Source organism: Tachyglossus aculeatus, chromosome 10, assembly GCF_015852505.1.
Source record: "Tachyglossus aculeatus isolate mTacAcu1 chromosome 10, mTacAcu1.pri, whole genome shotgun sequence".
In the NCBI taxonomy this organism is placed as follows: domain Eukaryota; kingdom Metazoa; phylum Chordata; class Mammalia; order Monotremata; family Tachyglossidae; genus Tachyglossus; species Tachyglossus aculeatus.
Genome location: NC_052075.1, coordinates 56,509,535 through 56,532,664, shown reverse-complemented (window position 1 = coordinate 56,532,664; position 23,130 = coordinate 56,509,535). Strand labels below are relative to the sequence as shown.

Sequence of the window (23,130 nt, the reverse complement as noted above, 5' to 3'; positions counted from 1 at the left end):
AGCGCTCAATAAATAGGATTGAATGAGTTCACCATGGCCAGGGAACGCGCCTAGTTGTTGCACTGCGGTTTGGACGCCTGTCTCACAGTAAGCGCTCAATAAATACGATTGAATGAATGAATGAATGTCTCCTTGTTTTTTTGGTGGTGTCCGCCTCCCCCTTCTAGACGGGGACCCCGTTTTGGGGGAGGGATTGTCTCCCTTTATTGCTGAATTGTCCTTCCCAAGCGTTTAGTCCAGTGCTCTGCACACAGTAGGTGCCCAGTGACTGCAGTCATTCATTCAATCGTATTTACTGAGCACTTACTGTGTGCAGAGCACTGGACTAAGCGCTTGGGAAGCCCAAGTTGGCAATAAATACGACTGAGTGAATGAGGGGAAAAGACTCTTAAACTCACCCTGGCCAGAGAACGCGCCTACTTGTTGTACTGCGGTTTGGACGCCTGTCTCACAGTAAGCGCTCAATAAATACGATTGAATGAATGAATGAATGTCTCCTTGTTTTTTTGGTGGTGTCCGCCTCCCCCTTCCAGACTGGGAGCCCGTTTTGGGGGAGGGATTGTCCCCCTTTATTGCTGAATTGTCCTTCCCAAGCGCTTAGTCCAGTGCTCTGCACGTAGTAGGCGCTCAGTGACCGCACAGTCATTCGTTCAATCGTATTGGAGCGCTTACTGTGTGCGCAGCACTGTACTAAGCGCTTAGGAAGTCCAACATAGAGAGACGGTCCCTACCCAACAGCGGGCTCACAGTCCAGAAGGGGAGACAGAGAACAAAACAAAACATATTAACAAAATAAAATAAATAGAATAAATATGTACAAGTAAAATAGAGTAATAAATACATACAAGCATCTACACACAGTACAGTGCTAAGCGCTTAGTACAGTGCTCTGCACATAGTAAGCGCTCAATAAATACGATTGATGATATATACAGGTGCTGTGGGGAGGGGAAGGAGGCGCTCAATCAACACGATTGAATGAATTGTCCTTTCCAAGCGCTTAGTCCAGTGCTCTGCACCCGGGAGGCGCTCAATAAGTGCGACTGAATGAATGAATGGTGCTTTCCAAGCGCTTAGTCCAGTGCTTTGCACGTAGTAAGCGCTTAACACGATTGATTGAATGAGCCGTACCTGCCAAGCGACAGTCAGCGCTCAATCAACACGACTGAATGAACTGTCCTTTCCAAGCGCTTAGTCCAGCGCTCTGCACCCGGGAGGCGCTCAATAAATACGACTGAATGAATGAATGGTGCTTTCCAAGCGCTTAGTCCAGTGCTTTGCACATAGTAAGCGCTTAACACGACTGAATGAACCATACCTTCCAAGCGATTAGTCCAGTGCTCTGCACAGTCGGCGCTCAATCAACACGACTGAATGAATTGTCCTTTCCTAGCGCTTAGCCCAGTGCTCTGCACCCGGTAGGTGCTCAATAAATACGACTGAATGAATGAATGGTGCTTTCCAAGCGCTTAGTCCAGTGTTCTGCACAGTCAGCGCTCAATCAACACGACTGAATGAATTGTCCTTTCCAAGCGCTTAGTCCAGTGCTCTGCAGTCAGCGCTCAATAAATACGACTGAATGAATGAATTGTCCTTTCCAAGCGCTTAGCCCAGTGCTCTGCACACAATCAGCGCTCAGTCAACACGACTGAACTGCACTTTCCAAGCGCTTAGTCCAATGTCCTGCACATAATATGCGCTCAATGCGATTGAATGAATGAACTGCACTTTCCAAGCGCTTAGCCCAGTGCTCTGCACACAATCAGCGCTCAATCAACACGACTGAATGAATGAATTGTCCTTTCCAAGTGCTTAGTCCAGTGTCCTGCACAGTCAGCGCTCAATCAACACGATTGAATGAACTGCACTTTCCAAGCGCTTAGTCCAATGTCCTGCACATAGTTAGCGCTCAGTACGACTGAATGAATGAACTGCACTTTCCAAGCGCTTAGTCCAGTGCTCTGCACACAATCAGCGCTCAATCAACACGACTGAATGAATTGTCCTTTCCAAGCGCTTAGCCCAGTGCTCTGCACACAATCGGCGCTCAGTCAACACGACTGAATGAATGAATTGTCCTTTCCAAGCGCTTAGCCCAGTGCTCTGCACACAATCAGCGCTCAATCAACACGACTGAATGAATGAATTGTCCTTTCCAAGCGCTTAGCCCAGTGCTCTGCACACAATCAGCGCTCAATCAACACGACTGAATGAATGAATTGTCCTTTCCAAGCGCTTAGTCCAGTGTCCTGCACAGTCAGCGCTCAATCAACACGATTGAATGAACTGCACTTTCCAAGCGCTTAGTCCAACGTCCTGCACATAGTAAGCGCTCAGTACGACTGAATGAATGAACTGTACTTTCCAAGCGCTTAGTCCAGTGTCCTGCACATTCAGCGCTCAATCAATACGACTGAGTGAATGAATTGTCCTTCCCAAGCGCTTAGTCCAGTGTTCTGCACCCAGTCATTCATTCATTCACGCTGCTTCCACGCTGAGAAGCAGCGTGGCTCAGTGGAAAAGAGCCCGGGCTTTGGAGCCAGTGGTCATGGGTTCAAATCCCGGCTCTGCCAACCGTCAGCCGTGTGACTTTGGGCAAGTCACTTCACTTCTCTGGGCCTCAGTTCCCTCATCTGTAAAATGGGGATTGACTGTGAGCCCCCCGTGGGACAACCTGATCACCTTGTATCCCCCCGGCGCTTAGAACAGTGCTTTGCACATAGTAAGCACTTAATAAATGCCATTATTACTATTAATTCATTCGTATTTATTGAGCGCTTACTGTGTGCACAGCACTGGACTAAGCGCTTGGGAAGTACAAGCCCTCAATCAAGCGTGTCCCTACCCAACAGCGGGCTCACAGTCTAGAATAAATGAATGGTTCCCCCCACAATCGGTTAGTACAGTACCCTGCACACCGTAGGCGCTCAATTTCTAGACTGTGAGCCCACTGTTGGGTAGGGACCGTCTCTATATGTTGCCAACTTGTACTTCCCAAGAGCTTAGTCCAGTGCTCTGCACACAGTAAGTGCTCAATAAATACGACTGATTGAATGAATGTTGCGAACTTGTACTTCCCAAGTGCTTAGTCCAGTGCTCTGCACACAGTAAGCGCTCAATAAATACGACTGATTGAATGAATGTTGCGAACTTGTACTTCCCAAGTGCTTAGTCCAGTGCTCTGCACACAGTAAGTGCTCAAGACGATTGATTGAATGAATGCTGTCAACTTGTACTTCCCAAGCGCTTAGTATAGGGCTCTGCACACAGTAAGCCCTCAATAAATACGACTGATTGAATGACTGTTGCCAACTTGTACTTCCCAAGCGCTTAGTCCAGTGCTGTGCACACAGTAAGCGCTCAATAAAGACGATTGATTGAATGAATGTTACCAACCTGTACTTCTAAAGTGCTTAGTACAGTGCTCTGCACACAGTAAACGCTGAACAAACACGACTGATTAAATGAATGTTGCCAACCTGTACTTCCCAAGCGCTTAGTACGGTGCTCCGCACACAGTAAGCGCTCAATACGATTGATTGAATGAATGTTGCGAACTTGTACTTCCCAAGCGCTTATTACAGAGCTCTGCACACAGTAAGCGCTCAATACGATTGACTGATTGACTAGTACGGTGCTCCGCACACAGTAAGCCCTCAATAAATACGATTGAATGAATGAATGTTGCCAACCTGTACTTCCCAAGCGCTTAATACAGTGCTCTGCACACAGTAAACGCTCAAACACGACTGATTGAATGTTGCCAACCTGTACTTCCCAAGCGCTTAGTACGGTGCTCCGCACACAGTAAGCGCTCAATAAATACGATTGATTGAATGAATGTTGCCAACTTGCACTTCCCAAGCGCTTAGTCCGGTGCTCTGCACACAGTAAGCGCTCAAACACGATTGATTGATTGATTAGTACGGTGCTCCGCACACAGTAAGCCCTCAATAAATACTATTGAATGAATGAATGTTGCCAACTTGTACTTCCCAAGCGCTTAGTCCGGTGCTCCGCACGCAGTAAGCGCTCAATAAATACGATTGAATGAACGAATGTTGCCAACCTGTACTTCCCAAGCGCTTAGTACAGTGCTCTGCACACAGTAAACGCTCAATAAACACGACTGATTAAGTGAATGTTGCCAACCTGTACTTCCCAAGCGCTTAGTACGGTGCTCTGCATACAGTAAGTGTTCAATAAACACGATTGATTGATTGATTAGTACGGTGCTCCGCACACCGTAAGCCCTCAATAAATACGATTGAATGAATGAATGTTGCCAACCTGTACTTCCCAAGCGCTTAGTACGGTGCTCTGCACGCAGTAAGCGCTCAATAAATACGATTGATTGATTGATTAGTACGGTGATCCGCACACAGTAAGCCCTCAATAAATACGACTGAAGGTTGCCAACTTGTACTTCCCAAGCGCTTAGTACGGTGCTCTGCACGCAGTAAGCGCTCAATACGATTGATTGATTGATTAGTACGGTGCTCCGCACAGAGTAAGCCCTCAATAAATACGATTGATTGAATGAATGTTGCCAACCTGTCCTTCCCAAGCGCTTAGTACGGTGCTCCGCACGCAGTAAGCCCTCAATAAATACTATTGAATGAATGAATGTTGCCAACTTGTACTTCCCAAGCGCTTAGTCCGGTGCTCCGCACGCAGTAAGCGCTCAATAAATACGATTGAATGAACGAATGTTGCCAACCTGTACTTCCCAAGCGCTTAGTACAGTGCTCTGCACACAGTAAACGCTCAATAAACACGACTGATTAAGTGAATGTTGCCAACCTGTACTTCCCAAGCGCTTAGTACGGTGCTCTGCATACAGTAAGTGTTCAATAAACACGATTGATTGATTGATTAGTACGGTGCTCCGCACACCGTAAGCCCTCAATAAATACGATTGAATGAATGAATGTTGCCAACCTGTACTTCCCAAGCGCTTAGTACGGTGCTCTGCACGCAGTAAGCGCTCAATAAATACGATTGATTGATTGATTAGTACGGTGATCCGCACACAGTAAGCCCTCAATAAATACGACTGAAGGTTGCCAACTTGTACTTCCCAAGCGCTTAGTACGGTGCTCTGCACGCAGTAAGCGCTCAATACGATTGATTGATTGATTAGTACGGTGCTCCGCACAGAGTAAGCCCTCAATAAATACGATTGATTGAATGAATGTTGCCAACCTGTCCTTCCCAAGCGCTTAGTACGGTGCTCCGCACGCAGTAAGCCCTCAATAAATACTATTGAATGAATGAATGTTGCCAACTTGTACTTCCCAAGCGCTTAGTCCGGTGCTCCGCACGCAGTAAGCGCTCAATAAATACGATTGAATGAACGAATGTTGCCAACCTGTACTTCCCAAGCGCTTAGTACAGTGCTCTGCACACAGTAAACGCTCAATAAACACGACTGATTAAGTGAATGTTGCCAACCTGTACTTCCCAAGCGCTTAGTACGGTGCTCTGCATACAGTAAGTGTTCAATAAACACGATTGATTGATTGATTAGTACGGTGCTCCGCACACCGTAAGCCCTCAATAAATACGATTGAATGAATGAATGTTGCCAACCTGTACTTCCCAAGCGCTTAGTACGGTGCTCTGCACGCAGTAAGCGCTCAATAAATACGATTGATTGATTGATTGATTAGTACGGTGATCCGCACACAGTAAGCCCTCAATAAATACGACTGAAGGTTGCCAACTTGTACTTCCCAAGCGCTTAGTACGGTGCTCTGCACGCAGTAAGCGCTCAATAAATACGATTGATTGATTGATTAGTACGGTGCTCCGCACACAGTAAGCCCTCCATAAAGACAATTGAATGAATGCATGTTGCCAACCTGTACTTCCCAAGCGCTTAGTACGGTGCTCCGCACACAGTAAGCCCTCAATAAATACGATTGGATGAACGAATGTTGCCAACCTGTACTTCCCAAGCGCTTAGTACAGTGCTCCGCACACAGTAAGCCCTCAATAAATACGATTGAATGAACGAACGTTGCCAACCTGTACTTCCCAAGCGCTTAGTCCAGTGCTCCGCGCACAGTAAGCCCTCAATAAACACGACTGATTAATCAATCAATCAATCGTATTTATTGAGCGCTTACTATGTGCAGAGCCCTGTACTAAGCGCTTGGGAAGTACAAATTGGCAACACATAGAGACAGTCCCTACCCAACAGTGGGCTCACAGTCTAAAATCAATCAATCAATCGTATTTACTGAGCGCTTGTACTGTACTAAGCGCTTGTACTGTACTAAGCTCTTGTGAAGCACAAATTGGCAACATTCGTTCACTGATTAGGTGAATGTTGCCAACCTGTGCTTCCCAAGCGCTTCGTACGTAGTCCGCACACATTAAGCGCTCAATAAATACGACTGAATGAACGAATGTTGCCAACTTGTACTTCCCAAGCGCTTAGTACAGTGCTCCGCACACAGTAAGCCCTCAATAAACACGACTGATTAATCAATCAATCGTATTTATTGAGCGCCTGTACTGTACTAAGCGCTTGTACTGTACTAATCGCTTGGGAAGCACAAATTGGCAACATCCGTTCACTGATTAAGTGAATGTTGCCAACCTGTACTTCCCAAGCGCTTAGTACGTAGTCCGCACACGTTAAGCGCTCAATAAATACGACTGAATGAACGAATGTTGCCAACCTGTACTTCCCAAGCGCTTAGTACGGTGCTCCGCACACAGTAAGCCCTCAATAAACACGACTGATTAATCAATCAATCGTATTTATTGAGCGCTTGTACTGTACTAAGCGCTTGGGAAGCACAAATTGGCAACATCCGTTCACTGATTAAGTGAATGTTGCCAACCTGTACTTCCCAAGCGCTTAGTACGTAGTCCGCACACGTTAAGCGCTCAATAAATACGACTGAATGAACGAATGTTGCCAACCTGTACTTCCCAAGCGCTTAGTACAGTGCTCCGCACACAGTCAGCCCTCAATAAACACGACTGATTAATCAATCAATCAATCGTATTTACTGAGCGCTTGTACTGTACTAAGCGCTTGGGAAGCACAAATTGGCAACACCCGTTCACTGATTAAGTGAATGTTGCCAACCTGTGCTTCCCAAGCGCTTAGTACGTAGTCCGCACACGTTAAGCGCTCAATAAATACGACTGAATGAACGAATGTTGCCAACCTGTACTTCCCAAGCGCTTAGTACGGTGCTCCGCACACAGTAAGCCCTCAATAAACACGACTAAGTGAATGTTACCAACTTGTACTTCCCAAGCGCTTAGTACGTAGTCCGCACACATGAAGCGCTCAATAAATACGATTGATTGAATGAATGAATGAATAAAATAGCATTGAGGGAGCGATCTCGCCTTTCTGACGAGGCCCCCGCGAGCACGCGCACGCACGCGCGCACGCACGCGGCCCCTCAGGCGCGCGCGCGCCGACGCACCACGTCGCGTCAGCGGCCTCGCGCGTCCCCCAGCGCGCATGCGCGGCGCCGCGCGCCTCCTCCTCCCCCCCCACCGACCGCGCGCCAACCGCTCCCCCCCCACACGAGTCCCCCGCGGGAACGCGCACGCGCGCCCCCGTCCAAGCGCCTTAGTCCCCATTCCCCTCGCCCTCCCCCCGACAGGGAAGGAGGCGCGGGGAAACGCCCCCGCCGCCAGGGAACCGAGGCCCCCCGGGGGTCGGCGGGAGAAAGCCGGAAACGGGGTCCGGGCCGCCGCGCTCCGCCGCTCACTCACCTGAGGCCGCCATGTTGGGAGAGGGAGAGAGAGCGCAAAGGACCCGGATGAGGCGGTCACGTGATTATAGCGGGCGCGGCGGGGCGAGGAGGCGCGGCGCGGGGAGGACGGAGGGGGCGGGGGGGCCGCCCGGGCGTGATGACGCAGGACGTCGGCGCAGCCGGGAGGGGCGGGGCTTCCGGGGCGTGGTGACGTAACGCGTCGGGTGGGGCTGCCAGGGCGCGATGGCGCCGCACGTCGGACGGTGTTACGTGCGCGATGACGTCACGCGTCGGGGCCGGAAGGAAGGGCTGAATCTAATCATTCATTCATTCATTCAATCGTATTTATTGAGCGCTTACTGTGCGCAGAGCACTGTACTGAGCGCTTGGGAAGTCCAAGTTGGCAACGTATAGAGACGGTCCCTACCCAACAGCGGGCTCACAGTCTAGAAGGGGGAGACAGAGAACAAAATAAAACATATCAACAAAATAAAATAAATATAATAAATATGTATAAATAGAGTAACACATTTATTCATTCATTCAATCGTATTTATTTAGCGCTTACTGTGTGCAGAGCAGTGGACTAAGCGCTTGGGAAGTACAAGTCGGCAACATCTAGAGAGGGTCCCTACCCAACAGTGGGCTCGCGGTCTAGGAGGGGGAGGCAGAGAACAAAACCAAACATATTAACCAAATAAATAGAATAGATATGTACAAATAAAACAAATAGAGTCATTCATTCAATCGTATTTATTGAGCGCTTACTGTGTGCAGAGCACTGGACTAAGCGCTTGGGAAGTCCAAGTTGGCAACATCTAGAGACGGTCCCTACCCAACAGCGGGCTCACAGTCTAGAAGGGGGAGACAGGCAACAAAACAAAACATATTAACCAAATAGATATGTACAAATAAAACAAATGAATAGAGTCATTCATTCATTCATTCAATCGTATTTATTGAGCGCTTACTGTGCGCAGAGCACTGTACTGAGCGCTTGGGAAGTCCAAGTTGGCAACGTATAGAGACGGTCCCTACCCAACAGCGGGCTCACAGTCTAGGAGGGGGAGACAGAGAACAAAGCCAAACATATTAACAAAATAAATAGAATAGATATGTACAAATAAAACAAATAAATAGTCATTCATTCAATCGTATTTATTGAGCTCTTACTGTGCGCAGAGCACTGTACTAAGTGCTTGGGAAGTACAAGTCGGCAACATCTAGAGACGGTCCCTACCCAACAGCGGGCTCACAGTCTAGAATGGGGAGGCAGAGAACAAAACCAAACATATTAACCAAATAAATAGAATAGATATGTACAAATAAAACAAATAAATAGAGTCATTCATTCATTCATTCAATCGTATTTATTGAGCAATTACTGTGTGCAGAGCACTGGACTAAGAGCTTGGGAAGTCCAAGTTGGCAACATATAGAGACGGTCCCTACCCAACAGCAGGCTCACAGTCTAGAAGGGGGAGACAGAGAACAAAGCCAAACATATTAACAAAATAAATAGAATAGATATGTACAAATAAAACAAATAAATAGTCATTCATTCAATCGTATTTATTGAGCTCTTACTGTGCGCAGAGCACTGTACTAAGTGCTTGGGAAGTACAAGTCGGCAACATCTAGAGATGGTCCCTACCCAACAGCGGGCTCACAGTCTAGAATGGGGAGGCAGAGAACAAAACCAAGCATATTAACAAAATAAATAGAATAGATATGTACAAATAAAACAGAGTCATTCATTCATTCAATCGTATTTATTGGGCAATTAATGTGTGCAGAGCACTGGACTAAGCGCTTGGGAAGTCCAAGTTGGCAACATATAGAGACGGGCCCTACCCGACAGTGGGCTCACAGTCTAGAAGGGGGAGACAGAGAACAAAACAAAACATATTAACAAAGTAAAATAAATAGAATAGATATGTACAAATAAAACAAATAAATAGAATCATTCATTCATTCAGTTGTATTTATTGAGCAATTACTGTGCTCAGAGCACTGGACTAAGCGCTTGGGAAGTCCAAGTTGGCAACATATAGAGACGGTCCCTACCCGACAGTGGGCTCACAATCTAGAAGGGGGAGACAGAGAACAAAACCAAACATATTAACAAAATAAAATAAATAGAATAGATATGTACAAATAAAACAAATAGAGTCATTCATTCATTCAATTGTATTCATTGAGCAATTACTGTGTGCAGAGCACTGGACTAAGTGCTTGGGAAGTCCAAGTTGGCAACATCTAGAGACGGTCCCTACCCAACAGTGGGCTCACAGTCTAGAAGGGAGAGACAGAGAACAAAACCAAACATATTAACAAAATAAGTAGAATAGACATGTACAAGTAAAATAAATAGAGTAATAAATCTGTACAAACATATATACATATATACAGGTGCTGTGGGGAAGGGAAGGAGGTAGCTCAGTGGAAAGAGCCTGGGCTCTGGAGTCAGAGGTCATGGGTTCAAATCCCGGCTCCACCGCTTGTCAACTGTGTGACTTTGGGCAAGTCACTTAACTTTTCTGGGCCTCAGTTCCCTCAACTGTAAAATGGGGATGAAGACTGTGAGCCCCACGTGGGACAACCTGATCACCTTGTAAATTCCCCAGCGCTTAGAACAGTGCTCTGCACATAGTAAGCGCTTAATAAATGCCATTATTATTATTATTATAGGTAAGACGGGGGGATGGAGAGGGGGGGTGAGGGGGAGAGGAAGGAGGGAGCTAGCGCTTTCTGTGTGCAGAGCACTGTACTAAGCGCTTGGGAAGTCCAAGTTGGCAACATCTAGAGACGGTCCCTACCCAACAGCGGGCTCACAGGCTAGAAGGGGGCTTATAACCCCCCAACCTGGACAGAACCCTATCTGAACTCTTTTAGACTGTGAGCCCACTGTTGGGTAGGGACTGTCTCTATGTTTCCAACGTGTACTTCCCAAGCGCTTAGTACAGTACTCTGCACACAGTAAGCGCTCAATAAATACAATTGATTGATTGATTGAACCACCTCAAGAATCATTACACCTTCAGGAATCACATCTTCATTCATTCATTCATTCAATCATATTCATTGAGCGCTTACTGTGTGCACAGCACTGTACTAAGCGCTTGGGAAGTACAAGTTGGCATTCATTCCTTCAATCGTATTTACTGAGCGCTTACTGTGTGCAGTGTCTCCCCCAGCGCTTAGAACGGTAATAGTGAGCGCTTAACAAATACCAACATTATTATTATTATTCATTCGTTCAATCTTATGACGGAGAGCCCCATTTGGGACAGGGACTGTGGCCAACCTAATTACCTTGTAATAATAATAATAACTGTGGAATTGAAGCACTCCCTTGCAGGGACCGTCTCTATATGTTGCCAACTTGTACTTCCCAAGCGCTTAGTACAGTGCTGTACACACAGTAAGCGCTCAGTAAATACGATTGAATGAATGAATGAGTCAGGTCATGGGTTCTAATCCCGGCTCCGCCACTTATCAGCTGTGTGACTTTGGGCAAGTCACTTCACTTCTCTGGGCCTCAGTTACCTCATCTGTCAAATGGGGATGAAGACTGTTAGCCCCCCGTGGGGCAACCTGATCACCTTGTATCCTCCCCAGCGCTTAGAACAGTGCTTGGCACATAGTAAACACTTAACAAATGCCATTATTATTATTATTATTCTCTGTGCCTCAGTTCCCTCATCTGTAAAATGGGGATTCAGACTGTGAGCCCCCCGTGGGACAGCTGGATCACCTTGTATCCTCCCTAGCGCTTAGAACAGTGCTTTGCACATAGTAAGCACCTAAATGCCATTATTATTATGTGGGACAGGGACTGTGACCAACCTAATTACCTTGTAATAATAATATTAATAATGATTGTGGTTTTGTTAAGCACTTACTAGGTACGGTGTGAGAAGCAGCGTGGCTCAGTGGAAAGCGCCCTGGTTTGGAAGTCAGAGGTCATGGGTTCAAATCCCGGCTCCGCCGATTGTCAGCTGGGTGACTTTGGGCAAGTCACTTCACTCCTCTGCGCCTCAGCGACCTCATCTGTAAAATGGGGATGAAGACTGTGAGCCCCACGGAGGACAACCTGATTACCTCGCATTTTGAGAAGCAGTGTGGCTCAGTGGAAAGAGCCCTGGCTTGGGAGTCAGAGGTCATGGGTTCAAATCCCAGCTCCGCCAATTGCCAGCTGGGTGACTTTGGGCAAGTCACTTCACTTCTCTGGGCCTCAGCGACCCCATCTGTAAAATGGGGATGAAGACTGTGAGCCCCACGGAGGACAACCTGATTACCTTGCATTTTGAGAAGCAGTGTGGCTCAGTGGAAAGAGCACAGGCTTTGGAGTCAGAGGTCATGGGTTCAAATCCCGGCTCTGCCAGTTCATTCATTCATTCAATCATATTTATTGAGCGCTTACTGTTTGCAGAGCACTGTACTAAGTGCTTGGGAAGTACAAGTTGGCAACATATAATAATAATAGCATTTATTAAGTGCTTACTATGTGCAAAGCACTGTTCTAAGCGCTGGGGAAGTTACAAGGTGATCAGGTTGTCCCTCGTGGGGCTCAGTCTTAATCCCCATTTTCCAGATGAGGTGACTGAGGCCCAGAGAAGTGAAGTGACTTGCCCAAAGTCACACAGCTGACAGTTGGTGGAGTTGGGATTGGAACCCATAACCTCTGACTCCAAAGCCCGGGCTCTTCCCACTGAGCCACGCTGCTTCTACGGTCCCTACCCAACAGCGGGCTCACGGTCTAATTGTCAGCCGTGTGACTTTGGGCAAGTCACTTCACTTCTCCGGGCCTCAGTGACCTCATCTGGAAAATGGGGCCGAAGACTATGAGCCCCCCGTGGGACAACCTGCTTACCTTGTATTTTGAGCAGCAGTGTGGCTCAGTGGAAACAGCACAGGCTTTGGAGTCAGAGGTCATGGGTTCAAATGCCGGCTCCGCCAATTCATTCATTCAATCGTCTTTATTATTTATTGAGCAATTACTGTGTGCAGAGCACTGGACTGAGCGCTTGGGAAGTACAAGTTGGCAACATTCATTCAATCAATCGTATTCATTGAGCGCTTACTGTGTGCAGAGCACTGGGCTAAGCGCTTGGGAAGTCCAAGCTGGCAACATATAGAGACGGTCCCTACCCAACAGCGGGCTCACGGTCTAATTGTCAGCTGTGTGACTTCGGGCAAGTCGCTTCACTTCTCCGGGCCTCAGTGACCTCACCTGGAAAATGGGGATGATGGCTGTGAGCCCCCCGTGGGACAACCTGATCACCTTGTATCCCCCCTGTGCTTAGCACTTGACAAATACCATGATGATGATGATGATGATGGGGTACCGTAGTAAGGTGTGGGGTGGGTAGAAGGTAATGGTGTCCCTGGGCCATGTGGGGCCCACCCTGCTGCCCCCCGTTTCCCCCGTTCTCCGGGTCCCGGGGCCTTCCCTGGCACTTTCTGATATCGGCCATTAAAAGGTGGATGAAGAAATCATGGCTGCCGGTGGGTCCCCGTCCCCCGGCCATGGGCAAGGCCCGTGACGGGGTTATCCGGCGTGGGTTGGAGTGGGTTGGAGGGGGTTACCTCCTTCCCTTCCCCACAGCACCCGTATATATGTAGATATGTTTGTATATATTGATTACTCTATTTATTTATTTACTTTACTTGTACAAAGCTATTCTATTGATTTTATTTTGTGAGTATGTTTGGTTTGGTTCTCTGTCTCCCCCTTCCAGACTGTGAGCCCGCTGTTGGGTAGGGACCGTCTCTCTAGGCTGCCGCCTTGTACTTCCCAAGTGCTCTGCACACAGTAGGCGCTCAATAAATACGATTGATTGATTGATTGATTGATTGGAGGGGCCGCTGGCCCACGCTAAAATGGCGGCCGGCCGGGCGGCCGGCCCGCCGCCTCATGGACGACGGACGGAGAGAGGGAGGGAGGGACGGGGCGCAGCCACTGGGGGGCGCCAGAACCGCAGCCAAGGGGACTTGGTGAGGGCGGGCGGGGCGGGGCGGGGCGGGGCCGAGGGACGGACGGACGGACGGAGGGCGCAATCAGGGCCCGCGCATGCGCTCTCTCTCTTTCCCGCCTCTCCCCTCCCTCTCCCCCTCCATCCCCTCTCCCCCCTCCCCCTCCCCCTCCCCACCCCTCTCCCTCTCGCCCTCTCCCCTCCCTCTCCCTCTCCCTCCTCCCCTCTCCCCTCTCCCCTCTCCCCTCTCCCCTCTCCCCTCTCTCCCTCTCCCTCTCTCCCTCTCTCCCTCTCCCTCTCCCTCTCCCTCTCCCTCTCCCTCTCTCCCTCTCCCTCTCTCCCTCTCTCCCTCTCCCTCTCCCTCTCCCTCTCCCTCTCTCTCTCTCTCTCTCTCCCCTCCCTCCCCCTCTCCCTCTCTCCCTCTCCCTCTCCCTCCCTCCCTTTCCCTCCCCCTCCCCCTCTCTCGCTCTCCCTCTCCCCCTCTTTCTCCCTCTCCCTCTCTCCCCCCTCTCTCTCTCCCTCTCCCTCCCTCTCCCTCTCCCTCTCTCTCCCTCCCCCTCCCTCCCCCTCTCCCTCCCCCTCCCTCTCCCCCTCCCTCTCCCCCTCTCTCCCTCCCTCTCTCTCCCCCCTCCCTCCCTCTCTCTCCCTCCCTCTCTCCCCCCTCCCCTCCCTCTCCCCCCCTCCCTCCCTCTCTCCCTCTCCCTCCCTCTCCCCCTCTCCCTCTCCCTCCCTCTCCCCCTCTCCCTCCCTCTCCCTCTCTCCCTCTCCCTCCCTCCCTCTCTCCCTCCCTCTCCCTCCCTCTCTCCCTCTCCCTCCCTCTCTCCCTCTCCCTCTCCCCCTCTCTCCCCCTCTCCCTCTCCCTCTCCCTCCCTCTCCCCCTCCCTCTCCCTCTCCCCCTCTCTCCCCCTCTCCCTCTCCCTCTCCCTCCCTCTCCCCCTCCCTCTCCCTCCCTCTCTCTCTCTCTCCCTCTCCCTCCCTCTCCCTCTCTCCCTCTCTCTCCCCCTCCCTCTCCCTCCCCCTCCCTCCCTCCCTCTCCCTCCCTTCCCCTTCCCCTTTCTCCCTCTTTCTTCTTTTTTTTTTTTAAATGACATTTATTAAGCACTTACTATGTGCAGAGCACTGTTGTAAGCGCTGGGGAGGTACAAGGTGATCAGGTTGTCCCACGGGGGGCTCACAGTCTTCATCCCCATTTTACAGATGAGGGAACTGAGGCCCAGAGAAGTGAAGTGACTTGCCCAAAGTCACACAGCTGACAATTGGCGGAGCTGGGATTTGAACCCATGACCTCTGACTCCAAAGCCCAGGCTCTTTCCACTGAGCCACGCTGCTTCTCTTTCTCTCCTTCTCTCCCTCTCCCCCTCCCTCCCTTTCTCCCTCTCTCCCCAAGAGAACGCAGAAGAGAGTGTGAGGCTGGGACTGTTTCTGAGCTGGTTACCTTAAAATAATAATAACTATGATATTTGTTAAGCATTTACTATGTGTCAAGCACTGGGGTAGATAAGGTAAATCGCACCAGACACAGACATGGCCTCACAGTCTCTCTCCTGTTGTCCACAGAGGACTTGACGTGACTGACTCCATTTTGTATATGCTGACAGTAACCTTCCATTTCTGCAGGCTGAAAGAACAAGTCTGTAAAAGATGCCTTCAAGGCCATCAACACCCATCCGAAGAGAATTTACATCCCTATTACCTATCTGTGCAAGGCGTGGGAACGGAGAACAAAGATAATCTGTAACATCCAGCTGGTCCCAATTCCTGAAATTCCCAAATGCCCCATTCCCATGTTGCTGTAACTCAATAAAAGACACAGTGATATTGGGATCGGGGCTGCTTGTCACTCGTCCCTCTCCCGGGAGGTGAACGGGCAGGTAGCCACTTTCCTTCATTGCTGCTCAATCTGAACTCATGTCTCCGAGTCATTTTTCCTATCTGCATCACCACCCTGGGTTCAAGAACCCTGATTTACCCTGATTTAATTTACACTGATTAACCTATTTTGCACCCTACTTGTCGATAACACTCCCCCCCCCAATCAATCAATCGTATTTATTGAGCGTTTACTGTGTGCAGAGCACTGGACTAAGCACTTGGGAAGTACAAGTTGGCAACATACAGAGATGGTCCCTACCCAACAGTGGGCTCACAGTCTAGAAGGGGGAGACAGAGAACAAAACCAAACATACTAACAAAATAAAATAAATAGAAGAGATAGGTACAAGTAAAATAACATGGCCTCACAGTCTCTCTCCCTCTCTCCCCCTAGAACCAGAAACCGGTTTCTGGTTTCTCTCTCCCTCCTTCCCTCTCTTCGGCCCCTAAGAGAGAAAAGGACAGGGGCTGGGGAAGGTTTGTTTTTATTTAGTGGTATTTGTTAAGCGCTTACTACGTGCCAGGCGCCGAACTAAATGCCAGGGTGGATACAAGCTAATCAGGTTGGACACGGTCTCCGTCCCACCTGGGGCTCACCATCTTAAACCCCATTTTACAGAGAAGGTAACTGAGGCACAGAGAAATTAAGCGACTTGCCCAAGGACACACAGCAGACAAGTGGCAGAGCCGGAATTAGAACCCAGGACTTCAAGGCCCAGGCTCTAGCCATTAGGCAATGCTCAGACCTCCTTTTCCTGATATATATATATATATATATATACCTGTATACATGTATATACATATATATGTATATATGTACACATATATATACCTGTATATATGTGTATATATACATATATACAGATATATATGTATATATACATATATATGTATATATACACATATACAGGTATATATATGTATATATATACATATATGTATATATACATATATACAGGTATATATATGTATATATACATATATATGTATATATATACATATACAGGTATGTATATGTATATATATACATATATATGTATATATACATATATATACCTGTATACATGTATATACATATATATGTATATATATATACCTGTATATATGTGTGTATATATGCATATATACAGGTGTATATATATGTATATATACATATATATGTATATATATACATATACATATATATACCTGTATATATGTATATGTTTGTACATATTTATTACTCCATTTATTTATTTTACTTGTACATATCTATTCTATTTATTTTATTTTGTTAGTATGTTTGGTTTTGTTCTCTGCCTCCCCCTTCTAGACTGTGAGCCCACTGTTGGGTAGGGACTGTCTCTAGATGTTGCCAACTTGTACTTCCCAAGTGCTTAGTCCAGTGCTCTGCACACAGTAAGCGCTCAATAAATACGATTGACTGACTGACTGAAGTGACTTGCCTAAAGTCACGCAGCTGACAATTGGCGGAGCCGGAATTTGAACCCAGGCCCTCCGGCTCCCAGGCTGGGGCTCTGTCCAGTAGGCCACTCTGCTTCCCAGTGTAGCCCAGTGCTCAGCCCAGGGCTTGGCACCCCTTTAGCGCTAATCAAGGCCCTTCTGAGAGCTCACCTCCTCCAGGAGGCCTTCCCAGACTGAGCCCCTTCCTTCCTCTCCCCCTCGTCCCCCTCTCCATCCCCCCATCTTACCTCCTTCCCTTCCCCACAGCACCTGGATATATGTATATATGGTTGTACATATTTATTACTCTATTTATTTTACTTGTACATATCTATTCTATTTATTTTATTTTGTTAGTATGTTTGGTTTCGTCTCCCCCTTTTAGACTGTGAGCCCACTGTTGGGTAGGGACCGTCTCTATATGTTGCCAATTTGTACTTCCCAAGCGCTTAGTACAGTGCTCTGCACACAGTAGGCGCTCAATAAATACGATTGATGATGATGATGAACCACCAAACGCCACCCAAGCCAGAGGATGAGCCTGGACTGGGGAAGAGGAGGAGGCAGCTGTTTTCTTGTGATGTAACCTCTCTTTCCCTCCCCTAACCCCCAGGCCCTGAGAAGCTGGAAAACATTTTGCTTGCCTTTAGGGACCAACAACATGCACGTAGGGTGTTCAATTAACCCCCGAGCTGTGGCAGGTAATAATAATAATTGCGATATTTGTTAAGCACTTACTATGTTCCAGGGACTTCTCTAAGTGCCGGGATGGATAAATAATAATGATGACATTTATTAAGCGCAAAGCACCATTCTAAGCGCTGGGGAGGTTACAAGGTGACCAGGTTGTCCCACACGGGGGCTCACAGTCTTTAATCCCCATTTTACAGATGAGGGAACTGAGGCACAGAGAAGTGAAGCGACTTGGCTAAAGTCACACAGATGACAATTGGCGAAGCTGGAATTTGAACCCATGACCCCTGACTCCAAAGCCCGTGCTCTTTCCACTGAGCCACGCTGCTTCTCAAGCAGTATTTGTTAAGCACTTACTATGTGCCAAGGACTCTTCTAAGTGCCGGGATGGATAAATAATAATGATGGCATTTATTAAGCGCTTACTATGTGCAAAGCACCGTTCTAAGCACTGGGGAGGTTACAAGGTGGTCAGGTTGTCCCACGGGGGTCCCACAGTCTTCATCCCCATTTGACAGATGAGGGAACTGAGGCCCAGAGAAGTGAAGCGACTTGCCCAAAGTCACACAGCTGACAAGTGGCGGAGCCGGAATTTGAACCCATGACTTCTGACTCCAAAGCCCGGGCTGTTTCCACTCAGCCACGCTGCTTCTCTAGCAAGTCGAGCACATCTAGCAAATGAGGGAACTGAGGCATAGGGAAGTGAAGTGGCTTGCCCAAGATCACACAGCAGGCAAGTGGCAGAACAGGGATTAGAACCCAGGTCCTTCTGATTGACGTCCCGGGCTCTACCCATTAGGCCACACTGCTTCCCTGGGCTTCAGCCCTCTGCCCTGGCATTGGCTCGCCCTGATCACTGTGGGCAGGGACTATGTCTGTTTATTGTTATATTGTACTCTCCCAAGTACTCAGTACAGTGCCCCGCACACAGTAAGCGCTCAATAAATCCCACGGATTGATTGATTAATTCTGTTGTATTCATTCAATCGTATTTATCAAGCGCTTACTGTGTGCAGAGCACTGTACTAAGTGCTTGGGAAGTACAAGTTGGCAACATATAGAGACGATCCCTACCCAACAGGGGGCTCACAGTCTAGAAGGGGGAGACGGAGAACAAAACAAAACATATTAACAAAATAAAATAAATAGAATAAATATGTACAAATAAAATAGAGTAATAAATACGTACAAACATACGTATGAATGAATGAAGGAACATCTAGAGCAGGTCCCTACCCTACAGTGGGCTCACAGTCTAGAAGGGGGAGACAGAGAACAAAACAAAACATATTAACAAAATAAAATAAATAGAATAAATATGTACAAATAAAATAGAGTAATAAATACATACAAACATACGTATGAATGAATGAATGAACATCTAGAGACGGTCCCTACCCTACAGTGGGCTCACAGTCTAGAAGGGGGAGACAGAGAACAAAACCAAACATATTAAGAAAAGAAAATAAATAGAATAAATAAAATAAAACAAAACAAAGCATATTAAGAAAACAAATAGAACAAATAAAATAAATAAATGGAGTAATAAATATGTACAAACATACGTATGAGTATATGAATGAACATCTAGACATGGTCCCTACCCTACAGTGGGCTCACAGTCTAGAAGGGGGAGACAGAGAACAAAACAAAACATATTAAGAAAAGAAAATAAATAGAATAAATAAAATAAAACAAAACATATTAAGAAAAGAAAATAAATAGAACAAATAAAATAAATAAATGATAGAGTAATAAATATGTACAAACATATGTATGAGTGAATGAATGAACATCTAGAGACGGTCCCTACCCTACAGTGGGCTCACAGTCTAGAAGGGGGAGACAGAGAACAAAACAAAACATATTAACAAAATAAAATAAATAGAATAAATATGTACAAATAAAATAGAGTAATAAATACGTACAAACGTACGTATGAATGAACATCTAGAGACGGTCCCTACCCAACAGTGGGCTCACAGTCTAGAAGGGGGAGACAGAGAACAAAACAAAACATATTAACAAAATAGAATAAATAAAATAAAACAAAACATATTAAGAAAATAAAATAAATAGAACAAATAAAATAAATAAATGGAGTAATTAATATGTACAAACATACGTATGAGTGAATGAATGAACATCTAGAGACGGTCCCTACCCTACAGTGGGCTCACCGTCTAGAAGGGGGAGACAGAGAACAAAACAGAACATATTAAGAAAATAAAATAAATAGAATAAATAAAATAAAACAAAACAAAACATATTAAGAAAAGAAAATAAATAGAACAAATAAAATAAATAAATGGAGTAATAAATATGTACAAACATACGTTTGAGTGAATGAATGAACATCTAGAGACGGTCCCTACCCTACAGTGGGCTCACAGTCTAGAAGGGGGAGACAGAGAACAAAACCAAACATATTAAGAAAAGAAAATAAATAGAATAAATATGTACAAATAAAATAAATAATAGAGTAAGGTGGCGGGAGGACATCCAGGTGGAGATGTCCTGAAGGCAGGAGGAGATCCAGGTGGAGATGTCCTGAAGGCAGGAGGAGATAGGATCCTGGAGGAAGGGAGAGAGAACAGGGGAGGAGATGGAGATTTGGATAGGGATGATAGTTGTAGACATGGGAATGAATGGGTTCACCAAGGGAGTGAGTAGAGGTGGAGAACAGAAGGGGACCAAGAACTGACCCCTGAGGAACCCCTACAGTAAGGGGGTGGGAGGGAGAAGAGGAGCCCCGGTAGGAAACTGGGAATGAATGGCCAGAGAGATAAGAGCAGACAATAAACCCTCAATAAATCCCAGGGATTGACTGATTAATTCTGTTGCATTGTAGTCTCCCAAGCATTTAGTACGGTGCTCTGCACACAATAAGCCCTCAATAAATCCCACGGATGGATTAATGATTAATTCTGCTGTATTCTCCCAAGCATTTAGTACAGTGCTCTGTACACAGCAAGCCCTCAATAAATCCCCCCTGGATTAACTGATTAAATGAAATGCCCTGGTTGTCTTTGCTCGGGTAATGAGGCGGAAACAGAGTGGGCGGGTGTGGTTTCCTGCCTTCCTTGGAAGAGGCCGGGATATCAGAGAAAGATCAAAGGCTCAGCCACCGCCCCCCAACTCCCCCACTCAATCAATCAATCGTATTTATTGAGCCCTTACTGTGTGCAGAGCACTGGACTAAGCGCTTGGGAAGTACAAGTTGGCAACATATAGAGACAGTCCCTACCCAACAGCGGGCTCACAGTCTAAAAGGGGGAGACAGAGAACAAAACCAAACATACTAACAAAATAAAATAAATAGAATAGATATGTACAAGTAAGATAAATAGAGTAATAAATATGTACAAACATATATACATATATACAGGTGCTGTGGGGAAGGGAAGGAGGTAAGATGGGGGGGATGGAGAGGGGGATGAGGGGGAGAGGAAGGACGGGGCTCAGTCTGGGAAGGCCTCCTGGAGGAGGTGAGCTCTCAGTAGGGCCCTTGAAGGGAGGAAGAGAGCTAATTTGGGGTTTTTTTTCATTTTTTTTAAAGCCTTTAATTTTAGACATAATGGAAAAATCTTGGAGTCACATGGAAAACAGACACTCCCATCTTTTCTCTTCCCCCCGGCTCACTCCTGCCCAGATGGCTTCATCCTTTCTCCTGGCCAACTGGCAGTTGCCAACTTGGACTTCCCAAGCGCTTAGTCCAGTGCTCTGCACACAGTAAGCGCTCAATAAATACGATTGAAGGAATAATGAATGAATATCTGAGCGGATTTATTTGTCTGTCTCCGCGTTTCACACATCCGTCTCCATGGATCGCTCTGTCAGTCTGTGGGTGTCTGTCTCGGCTTTTAGGTGACCGTCTCTCATCATCATCATCAATGGTATTTATTGAGCGCTTACTGTGTGCAGAGCACTGGACTAAGCGCTTGGGAAGTACAAATTGGCAACATATAGAGACAGTCCCTACCCAACAGTGGGCTCACAGTCTAAAAGGGGGAGACAAAACCAAACGTACTAACAAAATAAAATAAATATTTTTATTTATCTCTCGCTCAGTGTAACTATCTCTACCTGCCTGTCTGTCTCTGAGAGACTCTCTATATCTATTCAGAGAAGCAGCGTGGCTCAGTGGAAAGAGCCCGGGCTTTGGACCATCTCTCTCTGTTGCCGATTTGCACTTCCCAAGCGCTTAGTACGGTGCTCTGCACAGAGTAAGCGCTCAATAAATACGATTGAATGAATGAATGAATGCGTGCTTGTGTGTATGTGAGAGACACACACACAGAGACACTTAGAGACATGAATAATAATAATAATTTTGGTATTTGTTAAATGCTTACTATGTGCAAAGCACTCTTCTAAGCGCTGGGGAGGATACCAAGTGATCAGGTTGTCCCATGTGGGGCTCACAATCTTAATCCCCATTTTCCAGATGAGATAACTGAGGCCCAGAGAAGTGAAGTGACTTGCCCAAAGTCACACAGCTGACAAGCGGAAGAGCCGGGACTTGAACCCATGACCTCTGACTCCATTCATCCATTCATTCATTCAGTCGTATTTATTGAGCGCTTACTGTGTGCAGAGCACCGTACTAAGCGCTTGGGAAGTACAAGTTGGCAACATATAGAGACGGTCCCTACCCAACAGCGGGCTCACAGTCTAGAAGGGGGAGACAGAGAACAAAACCAAACATATTAACAAAATAAAATAAATAGAATAGATATGTACAAGGAAAATAAATACATAAATAGAGTAATAAATATGTATATACATATATACAGGTGCTGTGGGGACGGGAAGGAGGTAAGACGGGGGGATGGAGACCTACCCAAGCAGAGGCCTGGCCATTCTGTTCTTACCTTGGGCAGTGGCTAGCGAGGGGCAGGCCATCTACTACAACTCAAAAGTCACCCGTACTGGACCACAGCAGCGGCCTGGGAGAGAGTCAAGGCCGGAGACCCAAGTTTATTGCACGGGAAGAAGGCAGGGGTCAATCAATCAATCAATCAATCAATCAATCGTATTTATTGAGCGCTTACTGTGTACAGAGCACTGTACTAAGCACTTGGGAAGTCCAAGTTGGCAACATATAGAGACAGTCCCTACCCAACAGTGGGCTCACAGTCTAAAAGGGGGAGACAGAGAACAAAACCAAACATACTAACAAAATAAAATAAATAGGGGTCAACGACTTCCCTATTTTTTACCAAGGAAACTCTTTGGATCTATTGCCAAGACGGACTGCAGATGGAAGTGGGGGTTCCGGGAGAAATGCATCCGTGGAGTCTCTCTGGGTCGGAGGCGGCTCGACAAAATAAGACGAGACCCCAGCGCTTAGTACGGTGCTTGGCACGGAGTAAGTGCTTGACAGATATTATTATTATTATTTTTAGGAGAGG

At 46.9% G+C, this 23,130-nt stretch overlaps 1 protein-coding gene across 1 annotated transcript in view; it reads right to left on the bottom strand.

Moving 5' to 3' along the window:
- The window catches only part of EIF4B (eukaryotic translation initiation factor 4B), a 44,126-nt gene extending 36,268 nt beyond the window's left edge, over positions 1-7,858 (bottom strand). Inside the window, exon 1 of the mRNA XM_038752132.1 lies at positions 7,750-7,858. Within this exon, the coding sequence (XP_038608060.1) occupies positions 7,750-7,762 (13 nt within the window). The 5' untranslated portion in view covers positions 7,763-7,858. The remainder of the gene's footprint in view (positions 1-7,749) is intronic.
- Between the last annotated feature and the right edge of the window lie 15,272 nt (positions 7,859-23,130).